This window comes from Gadus morhua, chromosome 15 (assembly GCF_902167405.1).
Source record: "Gadus morhua chromosome 15, gadMor3.0, whole genome shotgun sequence".
NCBI lineage: Eukaryota > Metazoa > Chordata > Actinopteri > Gadiformes > Gadidae > Gadus > Gadus morhua.
Window position 1 is genome coordinate 13,170,167 of NC_044062.1, and position 19,295 is coordinate 13,189,461.

The 19,295-nt window shown below is 43.7% G+C and overlaps 1 protein-coding gene across 1 annotated transcript; it reads right to left on the reverse strand.

Annotated features, from left to right (window-relative positions):
- Positions 1-224: 224 nt before the first annotated feature.
- On the reverse strand, positions 225-17,554 carry slc2a15a (solute carrier family 2 member 15a). Its single transcript, XM_030379949.1, has 12 exons — positions 17,239-17,554; positions 15,802-15,900; positions 12,683-12,843; positions 10,871-10,995; positions 10,389-10,534; positions 9,430-9,562; positions 8,818-9,005; positions 5,516-5,626; positions 5,070-5,171; positions 4,728-4,803; positions 2,997-3,124; positions 225-2,398 (listed from the first exon to the last, which is right to left on the reverse strand). Exons 1-12 carry the CDS (start codon positions 17,281-17,283, stop codon positions 2,132-2,134), a joined length of 1,581 nt encoding a protein of 526 aa, XP_030235809.1. The 5' UTR covers positions 17,284-17,554; the 3' UTR covers positions 225-2,131.
- Positions 17,555-19,295: the final 1,741 nt, after the last annotated feature.

Sequence of the window (19,295 nt, forward strand, 5' to 3'; positions counted from 1 at the left end):
TCTAACAAACTTCGTTCCAGAATATGGAAGGAGACTTTTAAATGTTTGTGTACTTCGTTTGTGTCTAGGCAATGTCTTGTCTAATAAAGCAATTGACATTAAGTGGGAAGCTTAATGTGTGAGCAACAAGGACAAGGCTAGTTCCTATTTTGTACACTAGGCGTCAGTATTGATTTGTTTTCACCTTCAGATAATAAATACCAGGCATGTACAAAATCACGCGTGGAACGAGGTATAGTACACCAATTTAATCTTTAAATTAACAGCAAGTAAAACACCAATGTGATGGTGTAAATAATAGTACTGTTAATTAATGCAAGAACAAAACCAAGCATACAGAATAATATCATAAAAATGTTCATCTCAAACACCAAATAGCACTAAGACAAAATAAAACAGGTTATCAGGCAATTGTCTATTTCTGATAGAGAAATCATATAAATTAGATAAAAGATTTATTCTTCCCAATGCATTCATGCTTTTTACAATCATACACCACGTTCTTCAAAAACTTCCATTCCTCATTGGTTGTCATCATATACAGTGTAGCACCTGCATTCACCTTTTAAAATACTTGCATCTAGCTCTGTCAATATATAGATATATACTTTATATTTTAGGAGGCAGTCTTTGCTTGAGTTAATTCAAACTGTACCTCAAATAGTCAAGAGTGCTAATGAAAAAAAGTTTACATTTGTCATTGACAAATTGGTGAACTTCTATCACGTAGATAGCCAATGTTAGCCAAGACAAAATGGTGGTTCTAGAAAAGTATAACTTATACCACTGATTGTTCCCCCTGAGAAGCTTATGCTACAGAATAGTTTCGCCCTTCAGATGTTATCCTGCTGTGATGCAGTGTCAAGTTTAGAGGAACAAAAACTGGCCCTCCAAATGTTAACACAAGTGAGTGAGTGGGTGGTTTTAGTGTATATGAAGGAGTCTGGATATTAACATTCATATTTGCATTGACCAAGGACAAGAGATAATGAGGTTTGCCAGGGCCTGCCCCAAAATGGCTTGAAGATTTTTTGGGGCCTCCCCCGTATAGAAAATAACATGTCAGGTTCTAATTGCCTTACACGACAACTTAAACCTTCAACAAACGATCGCACTTTAACATATAAACCAGCCAATCAGACATTCACCTTATCGAAAGTAGCAAGCAAATAACAAACACTGTAATCTGCTAATCTATTTTAGTAAAAGCTGTTTTAGAAAACAAAAATTGTTAAAATATAGTACAACATTAAAATGTCACTTTATATACACAGCAATGTACACCGTGCTGTTTAGTTCAATGGGGAGAGCTCAACACTGCCAGGATTAGTAGTTTGATTTCCACAGGGAACTCCAATGCCAATAATTTATACACTCACGGTAGTGTAAAAGCCCTTTGGCTACAAGCGTTTACATTATATTGTATTTTATTTCACGGCTTTGATGAATACACTATTTTGATTGGTCAATCCCGGTCTGTTATTTCTGAATGCCGGACAGCTGGTATGACTATCAGAATCAAACAGATTATTTGTAATTAGTGTAAGCATTAAATGATTTTACATTTTGTCTCAATTAACGGGATAATCTATTATCCGGCAATCATCGCAAAAGAAACCCATTCTGGGGATTCAAGTTCCTTCCGATTTGCGTCTGGGTTCTGCATCACCCTGTCTGGGTTTATTTCAGGATAAAGACATACATTACCCCCGACTTGTTATATTAGAACAACTTATACACCAACCTCAATCACGCTCGTCAACTCTTTCCGTAAATATAGATACATCTTATTTTCTGTTTAAATTACAACACAATAATACATCCGTCTGATGGTTTGGGTATTTTCATCATCGTCATTCAAACGGTTCAAAAGATAACAGTAAAAGCCGAACACGTCATACCAGGGGAGGCCTAAAGATGTTGGATCGTGTGGTCTGAGCTTCCAAAAGCACTTTCCGAGCCAACACCATCATGGTACTGGTAACTTCTAGAAAAACAACAACAACCTATTTTTATTCTTACGCTGAAAAGGCACCAAGATGGTGGCTCGGGACGTGCGTGACATCGACGCCTCCCACTCTACGCTGGCCTCCCTCGGGTCCTCCCGGTTCCCAGTGGCGGTCCGGTCGCGTCAGGGCGCGGAGCTGGAGCTGTCCAGCTCCAGAGAGCCGTTCTCCAGCGTGCCGTAGCCGCCGTTCATCTTGCGCAGCTTGAGCGTGTCCACGTGTCCGGGCGCCACCAGCGCCTGCGTCTCGAGGACCGCCTCCTTCTTGGAGAACATGCGGCTGATCTCCACGAACGTCTTGTTCTTGGTCTCGGGGATGAAGGCGTAAACGTAGGTGGCCACCGCGCAGCACACCGCCGCAAACACCAGGTAGCAGTAGGCGCCCGCCGACATCTGGAGCGGGAGAGGGACGGGGAGGCAGACGTCAGAATGGGTGGAAGAGGACGCACAGACCGAGGTAGCTTTGTACCCAAACACAGAGTTTAATTGCTAAAGGAACAAGCACAAACCGTGACTTGTTCATTATTGATAGGAGTTAATTTATAGCCATTTCCTGTTTGTAACCAAAGAATCAATTACAGTTCAAGATGCATTATGGGTAAGGGGACCCCACTTCACTGCTTAATTTTCCATACAATAAAACACTACATTCCAGAAGATGAGTCCAAACTATACTGTATGCTAAACTTTTTATTATGCTGGACATTCCCTCATATTACAGAACACTACACTGTGATATCTTGCTCAAGGATGCCTTATGGTAGCATTTGGACTTTGGAGTTTGAACCTAGAACCTTTCAGCCAACCACTTGTCCCCTAACCACTTGACTAGAACCTCCTGCGCCTTTTAATGAAGACCAAAGAAGAGATACAAGCCACCTGGTTCCGTCCAGCCGGGGAAGGCGGGTCTCAGAGCAGAACCTCCAGGACGGAGTTCAAGTTTAAAATAAGGGGGGGGGGGGGGGAAGGGGTGTCTCTAGGCGTGGGTGACCTGGAGGAAGGGGAAGACGAAGCCCACGGTGAAGTTGGAGATCCAGTTGAGGGAGCCCCCCACGATGTAGGCGGCGGGCCGGTGGGACTGCTTGAAGAGCTCGGCCGTCATGAGGAAGGGCACGCCCGCTGCAACACAATGCATGGGCACGCACGTCAGCACGCGCGTGTGCACGGAACTCATGCATGCTCCTACGGTACACTCCGCAAGCCATTGTGACGCAATGTAAGGTGTTGAGGATGTTGGTTCGGGCCTTTTGTTTGGAACAGGTGGAAGAGGTATCGTGGAAAACGCATTTGTCGTGTATTATTATGCATGATTCCATAAAATTAGTATGATTCCATAAAATTATTATGTATTATTTTATTCTGTTAAATAATGTATGATGATTGATGTACGGGGTCGGCGGTATCAAACTGAAAGAACAACCTTTAAAAAGTTAGTCGATGAAAAAACGTCCTTGTAAAACTTGTACTTGGAGGGGTAAAATGAAACAAAATGAAGTAGAAAGTTAAATGACTGCTCTGGAGAGTCGTTTCAAAACCCCACTAAAAAGAAAAAGTCCACCCCTGCCAATGAGACAATAAATTCGGTAATTTAAACGCAATTTTGAGTTTTGGCCCGACAATTATGGGGCCGGCATCTGTAATGAATAATTCACATTCAGTTTCATTATTCATGTTCCTAAACCGCATTACCCTATACCTCCGACCAATCGAGCAGGATCCAGGCTAATGAGGGGCGGGCTCAACCAATAGAACATGAAGCAAAACTGAGGCAGTCGTTAAAGCCATAAATCATAAAATCCGACTAAAATGTGATTTGTCTCTCTCACGCAGGATGAATGACCAAATCATGAGAATTCTTCACAAACATAATTATTCTATGTAAAACACCAATTATTTTGTATTTCTATTCTATTTTCAAATTATGTTATTACTATAACTCTGACCATCTAATCAATAACTTTGAAAGTAGACAAATACATATTTATTTCTGTGCCGTAGAAAGGTAACTAAATATTGATAATGTAATCGTGTTATATTAAATAAAGATGAACTCCGTGGGTATCAAAGCCGAGGAAAGGGTAGTAATGCTTTATGATGTTTAGCCTCTAGGAGGCGCCATCAGGTCACAAAAAAATGAATCTGGTTTGAACTAAGGCCATCTCATGTGTACTGGAATTTCATCAGGTTAAGGCTCACATCACTGTTACTAATGGAACTAAAGAGAAAATACGTAACACAATAGTAAAGCATTTCAGAGTGGGATATAATATGGGAATAAACAGGGCATCAATTCCCTTTGGTTAAATGCAATATGTTGCACTGATTGTGTTTCTGATGCAGACACAGATGTATACTGTACCAAATGTTATCTTACTGCATCAAACATACTACACACTTCACTACTGTACTGCACCAATGTTATTGTTGCATAAAATGCAACACTATGCTTCACTCAACTATTTTACACTATATTTTACCGTATCAATTACACTAATATTATGGGATAATAATAACTATACTTATTTAACCGTAATGTGTAATAAAGTACTACACTTCAGTCCACTCAACTATAGTTTACTGTGCACTTTGCATATTCTATACAATCAAACTACATTACATTAGATTAGTCCACACTAAATTATGCACTATACTGGTTACTGGACACTATGATAGATGATCATGTATTGCATGATTCATGCGTTGGGGAGACGGGGTAACCTACCTGGGCCGATGCAGAAGCCAGCGATGATCCCCACCACACAGGTGACGCTGATGTAGCGCATGAAGGGCAGGCTGACCTGCAGGGGGCGCCAGAGAGTCAGATACCAACACCTCAGAGAGAGAGAGGGGGCTACAACCCTGATAATTATGTAGCATGATGGCTCACATGTAGAGATCGCACAAACACACATATACACAATTTAGCACACACACAGACACAGGCACACATGTACAGGCACAAATGCATTGGTGGACACACAAATAAACAGGCACACACACACAGACTCACATGTACTGAAAGACACACACAAATGCACATGGGCCCAAACACACACAAACACACCTGCAGTATGAGTGACAGTGTGATCCCAGCGCAGCAGACGCCCATGATGGTGAAACCCCCGATGACGAGGGGCCGTCTGCCCAGCTTCTCTATGGTGAAGCACTGCAGAGAGAACACACACACACACTCTGTGAGACACACCACGCTCACTGTGCAACACAGGTGCACACACTGCTCAATGGTGCAGCACAGGAACCCACTGGTACACAGCGGCTCCTTAAGACTTTTATTGTAATTAGAACCAGAACTAAATAACCTAAATAGCAGGTCACTGAACGCGTTAACCCATGACATTAATTAAACCGAACATACACAGAGTTCAGAATGTAGTTATTAGCTGGAAAAGAACTCATCATTTGGATTTCATCTACACAATTCACGGACCAACTTCCAACTCAATAATAATAGAGGGGGTAACTGGGTACAGTCACTCAGGATCCACTCACCCCAATCAGTCCCCCTATGATCTCTATGGCCCCCGTGCCCACTGTGGTGTACTGGATCTCCCCGGCCGGGATCCCCGCGTTCTCAAAGATGTCGTTGGTGTAGAACCAGATCTGGAGAGGAAACGACAACACTTATCAACTAAACGTGAGCAAACAAGGATCCCGGCTATCCTACAGTCTGATGCATCATCGTCGTTAGCATCACCGTCATCAGACTAGCTGGTGGTCAACCGTGATGCAGTGCTTTAAGTTTGTAGGGTAAAACATTTGTTAACATGGGCATTGACATGACACTGATTACAACCCACAACTTAACAAATTACCTTTTAAAGGGCTTCATCCAACCCATCACACCAAAATCCCAACTTCATCTCGATGAAGATAGGATTAAGGTGGCTCAATCGCGCTTGGACTTATCTTCACCTACTTAAGGTTGATACATTTTATCCGAATTGGGTCAACATTCACATTTCATTGTAATCCTATCCTAGTCTTCTATTTGATCCTTTATAGCATCCTACTCTCATCTCAAACCTCCCAAGTCTTAATCACATCTGCCGTAAGCTTATCTCCATCCCACGTGTATCGTCTTCATCTTCCGTATGTTAGCTTCGACCGCCTGACTTTGTGGCCGTTTGTGTGCGATGGCACACGTTCAAGAGCCGCGATTTGGGGAAACAAGGAGAGAGACAGCAGAATGTGTGTCTTGAGGTATGTGTGTATGTGTAATGGTGTGTTGAGGTGTGTGTCTGTGTAAATGTGTAGATGTGTGCGTGCGTGTGTGTGTCTGTGTGTGTGCGTGCCGCGGGCGCAGGTGGTGCTTGTTGGCACAGTTGGTGGAGAACGGCGGCCGACAGACTGAGGACATCCGCTCCATCTCAATTCTATTCAATTGGAGGCTCCGGGGGAAGGTAAGTGCACCAGGCAGCAGGTAATAAACACACTGCACAGACGGCCTGCACCCCAGCTAGATGGTACACAAACACACACACACACACACACACAAGGAACGCACAAGCCAGTGCGAACATTAAGGAACACACAGACAGAGGTACGGCCTCGTGCAAGTTAAGTCTCAAACACGGACACAAATGCTTACACAAACGTGATACGCACAAACGGGCGACAAACACACAAAAGATGTAGAGCAACAAAATGAGACACAGGACGCACATTAGACATACACACACACGCACGCACAAAACACAGGCATGGCAGTTTATATGTTGAGGTACACACACACACACACACAAATACTCATACCCACACACACACACACACACACACACACAAAAGATACACAAGACACACATGAGAGAGACAGACACACACACACACCACCTGGAGCTGAGCCAAGGGTTGCCAACTGTTACATTCACTTGAGGGAAAGCATCTGCTCAGCATCTTCACACCGCCAACACCATCCCCACCATCACTATAATCGCACACAGTCCCCAGTTATCCTACCCTTCCTCGTCACTTCCTGGTGCTTTAGAACCTGTATCCTCATCATCATCATCATCATCATCTCCGCCACGGTCATGACCATGACGACCTTCATTTTCATCATCACTAACCACCCCAAGGTCACCGTCATCCTGACCTCCCTCATCCCCATCCACAACTCCCTGGTGCCGTAGAACCTGTACCCTGGCCATCGTCGTGGCCAAGACGGATACCGTGATGACCTTCATCATCATCATCATAACGGTAAACCGTCGCTACCGCAGCGACCTTCGTCGTTCACCTTCCTCTTCACCTTCATCAGTTGGACTGAGAAGAAGAGCATGAAAAGGCAAACCGAGGCTCAGCATCAGCACCACAGCTCATCTATCTCATCCTCGTCCTCACCACTGATCTCCTCACCGCCATCGTCTATATCCTCTTAATCGAGGACGTGCACAAAGCCCTCGCTGACCGTCTCTCCCCGACACCAGCACCGCCCTCAGCCGATAACCCTATCATAGAACACATTATCAGAGCTCCGCACCTTTCCTCCCCGTATAAATAAGCGGCCCCGCTGCGGTTTAGCTAGCAGCAGCAGCTGTAATTAGCAGCTAAAAATACAAGCAGGACAGGCGGCCACTAATGAGTTCAGCTCCGACGCGCCTGAGCACGCTCTTTCTGGCCCCGGCCGCCCCGGTAATCATTTGAATAATTAATGAACCCCCAGGGCGCCGTGAGTGAGGGAGGGGTGGCGGTGATGGGGGCGGGGCGGAGAGGGGAACGAGGCGGGGGGATTGGCCGGTTAATGGTATCAGCGCAAAATTGATGACGGCAGCGTTTTCTGAGAGGAGGGTTTTAGTGCGCGGTGGGGGCCGGGCGAGGATTATGAAACTATGAGGGGCCGTTTAGGGCCCTGCCCCCCCCCGCCCCCCCCCCCCCCTCGTTTTGGAGGTCTTATGTCTAATAGGCTCGGGATATCAGAAAGGGGGAGGGAAGGGGGGGGCAAGGAGGGAGGGTGGGGTGTTTGAGGTAGACTCCGTGGTCAAAGTAAAGGCTTAGTTATGGTTCAAAGTCGACGCAGTGCAAGGGGGTTTACGGAGCCATTACGTCCTTTCGGACCATCCTTGTGTCCACCATAAGGGCCTGACGTGCGCCTCCCAAAAGTGTTAACCTTGCATTGAGGCCGCAGAATGGGCTGTGATTGGTCCGCTCACTAAATACCCCAACGCAGAACCAAAACAGGTTCACGAATGCGTCGAAGCATCTGCGTGGTCATTGCGTCGACGTGGAGCCATAACTGAGCCTTAAGCCATAATCTTTTTCTTCAGTTTTGGCTTTGTGGACACTCAAGGCAGGTGTGTTCCAACACTGAAAACAGCTTTTTGAAAAGAAAGGACGACAATGCATTAGCCTCACCGCCAAGCATTAGCACATCTTTGGTAAAACCTACTAACAGACATGACCACCTGCCAGATGCCTTATCCTTAAGGCTAGTTTTACAAAACAATCATTAGCTTGCCATTTGATTTACCATATGAAAATGTCACCTGGAAGAGAAACATTTTCTGCTAAATACACCTGAATGTAAAACCACATGACCACGGGTCAACGGGATGCAAATACTGAAAAGGTTTTGATACACAATTGTGTTTTTTCACACTCCCAGTTGTAAGTTGTTAGTCAGAAAGGCATCTTAATTAATGAATGACAGTTTTCCGGCAGCATAAGAATTTACATTAAGATAAAAATAAAAAATACAACACTGAATAAATAGCTAAAACAAATAGTAGAGAAATGTTGGAAATGTTTGTTTGGCTCTGCATGCGTTCTCATTTGGCCCACCATAGGCAACTCACCGCATCGATGCCGGACAGCTGCATCCCGATGTTGATGACCACGACGCTGAGCACCTGCCACCGCACGCTCTTGTCTAGCAACAGTTGCCACACCGACAGAGTGTCCGAGGAGGACAGCGAGCGCTGCTCCTCCTGCATCTCCTCTATCTCCTCCTGGATGTTACACTTGGATCTGTACCACTTCAGAGCTGCAGAGAGGGAGAGATGTACAGAGGGAGGTACAGAACCTCCATTTAAAATGGCAAGACTTTGCCTTGTGGGTTTTTTAATTGGACATTTCCATGGTACTGTAAGTAACTAACAACTGATTTGTGGTTTCAAGATTGCCAATTTCCCCTTCAGTCACTCATTCTGTTGGTCCAATATAACTACGGGTTAGTCCCCTCTATAACTTCCACAGTCTCTTCCTTCAAAGTTATGCTATGATCCAACATATTATGATACATGCTAGTCAGGCATGTAACTGGAAGACCACCAATTACATCAGTGGCTCCAAACCGTTTTTGGCCTTTGACACTAACCCCCCCCCCCCCCCCATAGGCATTTCAGCCCCCCCCCCCCCCCCCAAAACACTGCATCACAGTAGCTACAACCTAACAAAAGCTCACCAACCTGTGATGGTAGCGTGGACATTGTGCTTCTCAATCAGGAGGTACCGGGGACTCTCCGGGAACCATGGCAACAGCATCAGCTGGATGAAGGTGGGCACGGCGACCAGGGAGAGGAGGAGGGGCCAGTGTTCCTCCTGCGACCATGGCAACAAAGGACATCATTAGTTGAGAAAAAATAAATAAGTAACACACATTTTCTCATCCGTTCCACTGTGGAATTGTGGGTCGTATTGCTTAATGGGCAGGACACGAGAGAGAGAGTCCTGCGATCTGGTCCTATTAAAGAGTAATGGAAGGAAAGCCATCCTTTAGGAACAGCAGGACCGCTGGCAGAGCACAGCTCCTACTGGTACCTGTTTCTGATTGGCTGAGAGTGGTGCCAGGGGGGCAGATTTGACTTCATAGACTCATAAAGTAATACGCTTTGGTGAGATTTGTGAAATGCCTCCTTATTTGTGTTTTGGGAAAACCTGTTTTCCCATATAAAACTAGTCTAGTAAACATCCAAAAGAGATGAAGATTGCTGTACACTTTGTTTTCTACTCCAAAATGAAGCCCCAGCGTATCCCATGGCCATTTGAATTTGCAGTTCAAATTACATTACAAAATTTCTTTAAACTCTTGCACAAAATCTCGTAACTAACAAAATAATTCTGACCATAGTATTTTTGGCTCATGCGATTGCGTACAATTAATAACTAATAATACTAATATAATCGGAGGTAATCAAAGAAGGGTAAAATTCCTGTCTATATATTGTCCTTTATTTATCAATATTTTCTTCTTTCCCTACTTTTTCTTACTATAATATATTACAGTTATATTATAATCTCCAGTACTTTCAGGTGTGATATTCCCTAAATTCATGTCTGGGATTAAACAAAATAACATTTGATGAACCTTAATATTTCCGTTAATATTTCTGTTAATAAATAATATTTCCGTTAATGAAAGGACTACCTTTCCCAGCAGCTCGTGCAGGCCCAGAAGCTGCGCCGAGAAGACCCCCACACAGATGAAGATGCTGGGGACCAAACCCAGGAACCCCCTGAGGTTCTTGGGAGCGATCTCCCCCAGGTACATGGGCACCACGCTCAGAGAGATACCTGTAAATGATCAGTCCGAGAGCGGGATTCAACCATGGTTCAATGGAGAACCAGAGTGTACATACTGTCTATGAAATCACCAATTGATTATATTTTATATTTGTTATATTTGTTGCGTTGCGTTGATTGAACGATTGCTTCTGTACATTGTGGTACATATTCTGTTCAGTGTTTTTGCACGTTTGGAGTGTGTGTGTCTATGTGTCTGTTCTATGTTTGTCTGTATCAATAATAGTGTGTGTGTGTGTGTGTGTGTGTGTGTGTGTGTGTGTGTGTGTGTGTGTGTGTGTGTGTGTGTGTGTGTGTGTGTGTGTGTGTGTGTGTGTGTGTGTCTACCAGAGTGGATGCCGGTGATGAATCGACCGACGATGACCATCTCAGGGGAGCCGCAGACCTTACTGAAGCCCATGAGCACACTGGCCACGAACACCAGCACGCTGGTGTTCACCACCGTGCCTTTCCTAACACACACACACACACACACACACACACACACACACACACACACACACACACACACACACACACACACACACACACACACACACACACACACACACACACACACACACACACACAAATATTTGAATGCTTTGAACTTCTTCCGACGGTATTTATCAGAGGTCCGTGAAAGACAAAAGCATCCCGTCGGCTATGTACACACGCTGCCCGTGTACCCACACAGGCCCCGATTAGCAATAAAACGCCAACACAAGCTCCGTGATTGGCCGTTAAACCTCCAAACCATCCCACCAAGAAACCCATCTTCCTTTGGAATGGGATAGTAAATTTCTTGCTTTTCATTTGCATGTAAAAAAGTCCAGTAAAAACTAAAACAACAAACATAAAGGGAACCTTCCGGATCATCAAGTGTGCGTGGCCAGGGTGCTAGACTTTAGCGGTGAGGTACTGATTACACAGTCTGAAGGGCAGAGGTAGTGAAACTAGGAGACAAAGGTCAAAGGGGCCCAGACGAGTGTCCTCTGAAGGATGCAGGCCACAAGGGGACGACAGAGCAAGGTTACCACTCAGGTCTGGGATTACCTCATGACCTAGGGCCCGACCTAGGGGTGTGTGTGTGTGTGTGTGTGTGTGTGTGTTTGGGTGTGTGCATGTGTGCTTGCGTGCATGCGTGTGTCTGTCTGTCTTCCCTATATCTCTTGCGTAAAACACTACCGTTGTATAACGTGTAATTTGTAACGGCATACTTTAAAAAACATGCAGTGTGATTCTTTGGGAATGTTGTTTTGTGGGTTTTTTTGGGCACTGGTTTGGTTGGTAGTGCCAACAGCTGCCCCAGATGTGACTGAGTGTACGCTGGGTTGGCAGTGCCAAATGGCTGTGGTCCCACCACCTCAAATGGGTCAAGCGGTCTGCTGGGCATTGGGTAGGGGTGACGGGCTAGAGGACGGCCAATGACCAATCACTACAAGAAGGACGGCATAGACCAGCACAGATGAAATAACACAGAACAGGAAGGAAAACTACAGAATGCAACAGTGCAGAATGGAACAGAGCGGACAGCACAGCACGTAAAAGAAAGAGAGAGAGAGAGAGAGAGAGAGAGAGAGAGAGAGAGAGAGAGAGAGAGAGAGAGAGAGAGAGAGAGAGAGAGAGAGAGAGAGAGAGAGAGAGAGAGAGAGAGAGAGAGAGAGAGAGAGAGAGAGAGAGAGAGAGAGAGAGAGAGAGAGAGAGAGAGAGAGAGAGAGAGAGAGAGAGAGAGAGAGAGACGTGGAAAACGTGCACTAAATATGCGATTGACTCCATCCGAAGTGCCAGTAGACGAGTATGCCTTTCTGTTTGGTTTCTGCCGGGTCACGTTCAATGTCAGGCAGCCGGTGGAAAACAGGGTTGGTAAACAGTAGAAAACAGGATTAGTAACCGGTTTAAAACAGGGTTGGTGAACAGTAGAAAACAGGATTAGTAACCGGTAAACCAGTGGTTACCTCTTTCTATACGTTACCTTATTCAGCATCTCAATCAAACTCTACTCAACTAAAAACGCTGTTGAATCACGCGGGGAAGGAGGGATAACTGGCACTGAGGGACCAATGAGGGACTACAGAGTCATATGTTCGAGGCGTTAGTGGGACTTGGAGGTTTTTATAGATAAAGCGATAGAAAGACATAGAGACAGTGCTCTCTCACCTGCCGAAGCGTGTGACCAACACGCCCACCATCAGCGAGCCCACCAGGCCCCCGATGGCGAAGATGGAGACGGTGAGGGAGTACATGAGGGTCAGAGACTCCTCGTCCATTATCGTGCCATTACGGCTCACCACCGAGCGGTTGTAGAAGTTCTTGATGTACTGCAGCCCGGGGAAACATGAATATATATGAGTATTCATTGTTACTTGCTTATTACGTCATTAAGCAGACGTTTGTTTTCAAAACAAATTCACACCTGTGTCATTAAGGAGCAGGCAGGATTAAGGGGTTCTCGCACATTGGGGATCGAACCCGCAACCGTCCAGCTGGGAACCGAACCCTCAAGCCCCCACCTTTGAATTATTGTATTTATTTATCTCCCCATGAATACAACAGATTATACTGGACATAATATTAGAAGATGCAACAAACACACACACACACACGTCTGGTTCTCAATTAAACAAAGGAGAAACATAATGTAGACTCTGGGCTTTGATATCTGGCATGTCAGCTTTTTTTTTTATAGCGCGAGTTAAAGTAAGTAGGGTAGACTGGTTCTTCAATGGTGGCTCTTTAACCGGGGGTAACCAGTTCAGTAAGGTTGGCATAGTGTACATACAGTATATACTTTTCCCCGTTGTATCAATTCTTCATTGCAGATATCTAATGGAAGACCTCTTCTAGACTATTGTTGAGGAAGTCTATGCCTATAGGAATTAAATAAATCCTTCCCTAGAATGACTCAGGGAATACAGTTCCCAGAACTCGTATTAAGTACAGGGAAACCATCGATCCTCCATCACCAAGCCAATAAGAGGGCATGCCTAATCAATCAGACAAAAGGGGGGAATGAGGGCAATGCATCTTGTGGCCGATCACCTGGGATTCACAAGACTGATATTCTCTTTCACCGTCTCCCTCTCTTTCATTCTTGCCCGACCTCCCTCTCTACCTCTCTCTCCCCCCATCTGCCTTCTGCTCTCGTGTGGTGTCTCAGTCTTATCCAATTCCCCAGGACCTATCTTACTTAATTTTATTTTGGGTTGAAGACTCGTAATCTATTCATCACAAGAGGGCACGAGTTTCAGTTGATTCAGAAAAAAGGAGCACGAGTGTTCGTCAGTTTGGATCTAAATTGTTACCTAAAGTTGTTGGTGTTTGGCAAACACTATTAATAAATGCTGTGAATTCAGTACCTGGTATGCACTTTATTTGATTAACAATGATAACTGAATGAATAACAACAGTTAGCAGTTCATAACTTATCTTGGACGTTAGATTAACTAATTAATACAGTAATACCTTATTTTCCGCCCAGTACAAGAGGTTTGAAAAGTCAAACTAACTATGGAGGCAGAAACCAAAATGTCAACCGGATATCGTTTAGGTTACATATACCATATATAGTGTTATCTTTTGGTGGTTTGGAAATTCTAGCACACCAATATAAGCTTGTACACCCATAAATGTTTTACTCTAATTAGAAATAAACTTTTAACGGTTTAACAACTAAAGCTATATTATTTTGATAATATTTTTGCCAAACTCTCAGTCTAACTTTTATCGTCTTAGTGTAGCATGAGTTGGGCTGTTGGCGCTAGCAGATGTAGGCCTCACTGTAAGCTCAGTCCGGCTGGGCCGGGGCGCATTCCTTCCAATAAAGACAAATACCCAAAGTAATTCAGCCGGAATTCCTCACGACAAGCACTCCTCCGACCTCTCCACACATTCTCCTCTCCTCCTTTTCCATATTTCTCCATCATTCTCTCTCTCTTTCTTTACTACTCTTTAGCTCTCTCTCTCTCAACGATGAAATATAGAGACAAACGTCACTGTGCCATAGAAGGTCTTCGATCAGATCCTAATGTAGTCATTGCATAGGGGCTTGATATACATTTGATTAATGCATCATTATATTTTAATTGATTGGCCCAGAGCATCCACAGCCAACAACTCCTTTATTGAGCAACTCAGTGGTCTCATTACATTACTGCTCCTTTCCTCCTGCCCATCTCCTCAATAGTATGGTGAACAAGCGATAGGGGAATGTAGGAAGCATTTTCGGAATCCTTGGAAAGCAGGGGAAATCATAAAAGACTCCAGCGACTGAAGCTAAATTTTATTTTCCCTTTTGTCGTTCGGAGAAGCTCCTGTTGCAATACTTCTACTGAGAGAACTTAGTCATTTGAAGACACCAAGCCTCCAACATCCAGAATGCAAGACCTTGACTTTGTGGCTCACAAAATAAAAGTTTGTTGTGAATGTGTTTTTTTTTGCATGCTGTCAATGTGTGGTGTCTTAGCATTGGTTAATGGTTGAATAATTGTATGTATGAACAGATGTATTCATGAGTATAATCAAATATAATCATACAGCACTGGCACAAACTGTTAATTTAAAGGTATAAACTGCAGTTTATACCTGCAGTTTATTTCTGCAGGTATAGTGTGCCTCTACTGCATGGTACTCTCCCCAAACTGACCTCCCTGCCGTTCCCTCTGTAGACAGTTAACTACTTGACAACTCAATTTTGAATGTTGCTCTATCACTTACTCTTAACCTTGTTTTAATCGTTCTCAGGAAGCATTCTAATGCTATTAGTTGGAGAAATAAGACCGGATGGCGATCACTCAAACACTCATCTGGAAAGAAATCTCGGTCTGGATTAATGTGTCTGACATACATCTTACAGCCATGTCATCAGGGAGTCAAAGTTCTGTTAAAGAGTATTCCTTATGTTTCCTAGTTACCCTTTATCAATTTAAACATATCTAAGAGTGTGTTGGAATGGACTTTGTTTCCTCTGATCTGAACTTTTAGGCAGTACAATAATTGAAATAACTAACAAACTTGTGTGTACTCTTTAGTAGTAACACCAACTTTCATTGTACCCTTTGATTGTTTCTCAGCCTCACTTCTTAAAATTGTCTGTGCGCGGTGAGCGTGTGTGTGATTCTGATCGTGTGTGTGTGTCTGTGTGTCCAAGCGACTGTGTGTGTCTGAGAGCGTGTGTGTGTCTGAGCACGCATGTGTGTGTGCGCGCGCGCGTGCGTGCGTGCGCGCGTGCGTGCGTGCGCGCGTGTGTGTGTGTGTGTGCTTGCGTGTGTGTGTCTTACCGCTGCAGGAGAGTTGACCACAGCCAGGTTGTAGCCATAGAGCATGGAGCTCCCAAAGGAGGTGAGGAATGCTACAGCCAACAGGGACCTGGTCAGGTACTACAGAGAGAGACAGACAGAGAGAGACAGACAACATAGAGAGAGAGACAGACAGCATAGAGAGAGAGACAGACCGAGAGGGAGACACACAGCATAGAGAGAGGGAAATACGGAGACAGAGAGACAGACAGCATAGAGAGAGGGACAGACAGAGAGAGACAGACAGCATAGAGAGAGGGACAGACAGAGAGAGAGAGACAGACAGCATAGAGAGAGGGACAGACAGAGAGAGAGAGACAGACAGCATAGAGACAGGGACAGACAGAGAGAGAGAGACAGACGGCATAGAGACAGGGACAGACAGAGATAGGGAGAGAGACAGAGACAGACAGAGAGAGAGAGACACACAGCATAGAGAGAGGGACAGACGGAGACAGAAACAGATATATTGAGAGGTAGGCGAAGAAATATACACAGACAGAGACAGATACAGAGAGAGAGACAGACAGACAGGTAAATATAAAACACAACCGATAGAGAAATACATAGGAGATGCAGTTAGTACATAGATGACAACAGTGATGATGAGGATGAGGATGATGATGACGACAACGTGCAACAATAATCAAGACCGATTCAAGCAGGCCTACCATTTTATATAACATACAGAACAAAGTCAGGCAATAGATTTAGATTATAATTGTATCACTAATATTGTTTTCAACACACACACACACACACACACACACACACACACACACACACACACACACAGTATGGATTGGATGTGTAAGTGTACACGAATTACATCTTCCATCATATTTCACCCCTCACAAAGACACCTAAACCGAGACTCCTTTCAAGGTAGAGGCAGAGGAGTAATACAAAATTGAATTTGGGAACCTTAATAAGCCAGATGCAGTCACTTAGGTAGCTTACTTACGCACGTAGTAAGACGCGGTGTGTACCCTATAGAGAAGACACTTACTCTTTATAGGAACCAGTGATCTGGTAAATGAACGCTTTCTCCCTCAGGGAAATTCAAAGTTTTTGAGGGTTTCTAGGTCATAGGTTATCGTGGAGGTGGTAAACAGGTCTGCATATTTTTCTACAGAATCCCTTATTGTATTATATTCGACGAATGTATATTGAGTGCATATAACAGGCATTTTATATTATATTGTGATCTATTCGTTAATAAAAATAAAAAAACTCAAGTGCATGCCCGTAATGTTAGAGAACTTCCATACTTCGGTGTCCTGGCATAACTTCACGCATATTATCGTCGCCATGTGTCATAGCAACTAAAAAGTGTGCAAAAAATGTGCAGCCTGGTAAATAAATAAATAAAATACAATCAAAAACGTTCATGCAATCGAGTGGAAAGCATTGACTTACCGATGATATTTTCCCGGGTGACGTTAATAAAACTTCTTCAGCCATTTGTTAAAACGTGAATGGGTTCCACGCTGGTGAGTGAGTAAATAGTCACCAGTCAGAGACCCCAGTCAGTAGTTTCTTCTTTAGTGTCCAAGTATCACAGACGGACCCATCTCCTGGCAGGCGGGGCCATCATTTACAATAGCGCCGTCAAACGAGTCCAACTCCAATGCCAACAGGTTACAGTAGTTTGTAGTTGGATAATCTTTGGCCTCTTTTCCCCCCCGAGCAGAGCTCCTTCCAGCCCGCTAACAAGCGCAGACAGTGTCATCACATGACTGGGAGTAACGTGATGACCAGGGAAAGCATGCTGAAATCAATTTGCTAAGTGAATTTGTACAAATACCAAAGAAAGGCTGCTAGTGGGACAGGAGGGGACGGAAGGGAGTATGCGAGCACGCAGGACACCGGAGAAAAACTGTGGGCTACATTTTAAGACTTTGATATTGGACCGGTATATGATTTGTAATTTTCTCAGAAGATGCTAAATATATACATTTCAGTTAAATGTATAGATGTAAATATATCAGGTGATGAGTATCGAGCTAAAAAGTAAATGGATAAACTCATTAATTCATTGTAGCATTTAATTAGCTGTAGACTGTTTTTTTGCTTTAGGATATGACAAATCTTTTTGAACCTATTTTAACTTAGTTCACCATTCTGGGGTGTTACAGACATTTTCCATTCTTAAATACAAGGGCTACAAATTGTGGGACAGGGACAAAATAAGGCAAATTTTAACGCAAATTCATGTTCTCAGAATACATCTATATCTAGGACATGTCTACCTTACTGTAAACCAATCGAGTTACACTATTTTGAAGGCGAAACATAAATACACAGACACAAGAGAACCCAAATAATAAGACAAGTGAGGTTATACTAACAAAATACACAGATAAAAAACTCATCTCTTATCAGCTACTGTAACACATAATAAAGACAAGCAAGGTTATACTAACAGAAACAAATAAAGAACTTATCTCTTTGAAGCCAGCTACTGTAACACATAATAAAGAAAACACAGAATACAAATATTTACAAATACTGCTAGGACTCTGTCAAATTACTCTGATTTATGTTCTCGCGTGTAGGATAACAAGGAGGTCTTTGAGGGGGTAATTACTGCGAGAAATCTGAAGATAAACAACTCCTTTCTGCTTTTGGACAATTTTTCTTATTTTTCAAACTCTTCACAAAACCAGCCTTTCATAAAATCATATCATTGTGGAGTAATAGGGTTTGGGAGGGGGAAATAATGATGCAAGAGAAGTAATTGTCTGTCCATGATCAATGAGAGTGAGAGAAGCTGAGGGCCAAGAGCACTGCTTTGACAATCAGTCCATATCTTTTTTATTTATTCATAAGAGCTTTTGAATCTCAATCATTTTATTATTTTAAGATGATTGGGTGAAATATAAAGACGTTTATATATGAATATATATAATAAACATATTCATATTACACCCAATCTTCTTAAGATAATAATAGAATAACTTGATACATTTGATAACATATAATTATATCAAAAGCCATTGTTTATATTAGCCATGGGTGAGATATGAGAATAGATATCTTAGTGTAAGTTGTGTCTTCAGTTATTTTTTTGCTGAAACTTAAAGGGGACCTATTATTCTTTTTTGACTTCTATGACCTATAAACGTTGTTATAATGATTGATGATCATGTTTAACCATACTAAAGTGTCAAATAATGACGTACATGCATTTCAACGTATTCCCTGTTGACGGTCTGGGGTGGCTGTGCAGAGCGCTAAACACTCGGGACAACGTTTGCGATTCACTTGTTCACATTTCCGGGAAATCATCTACGTAGAGGCACTCCTGCCGCGCCCCCATATGCCTGGTCAAATCTGCCCGCGCGCGCGCTTCAAGGAAGGTAACCAATCACAACGGAGTTGGGTTGGCAGGAGGGGGGCGAGGGGGCAGAGAAGGACGAAATCGAGCGTTGACAGAGAATGCTGAAAGCGCCCAGATGAGAGGAAGAGTTTCC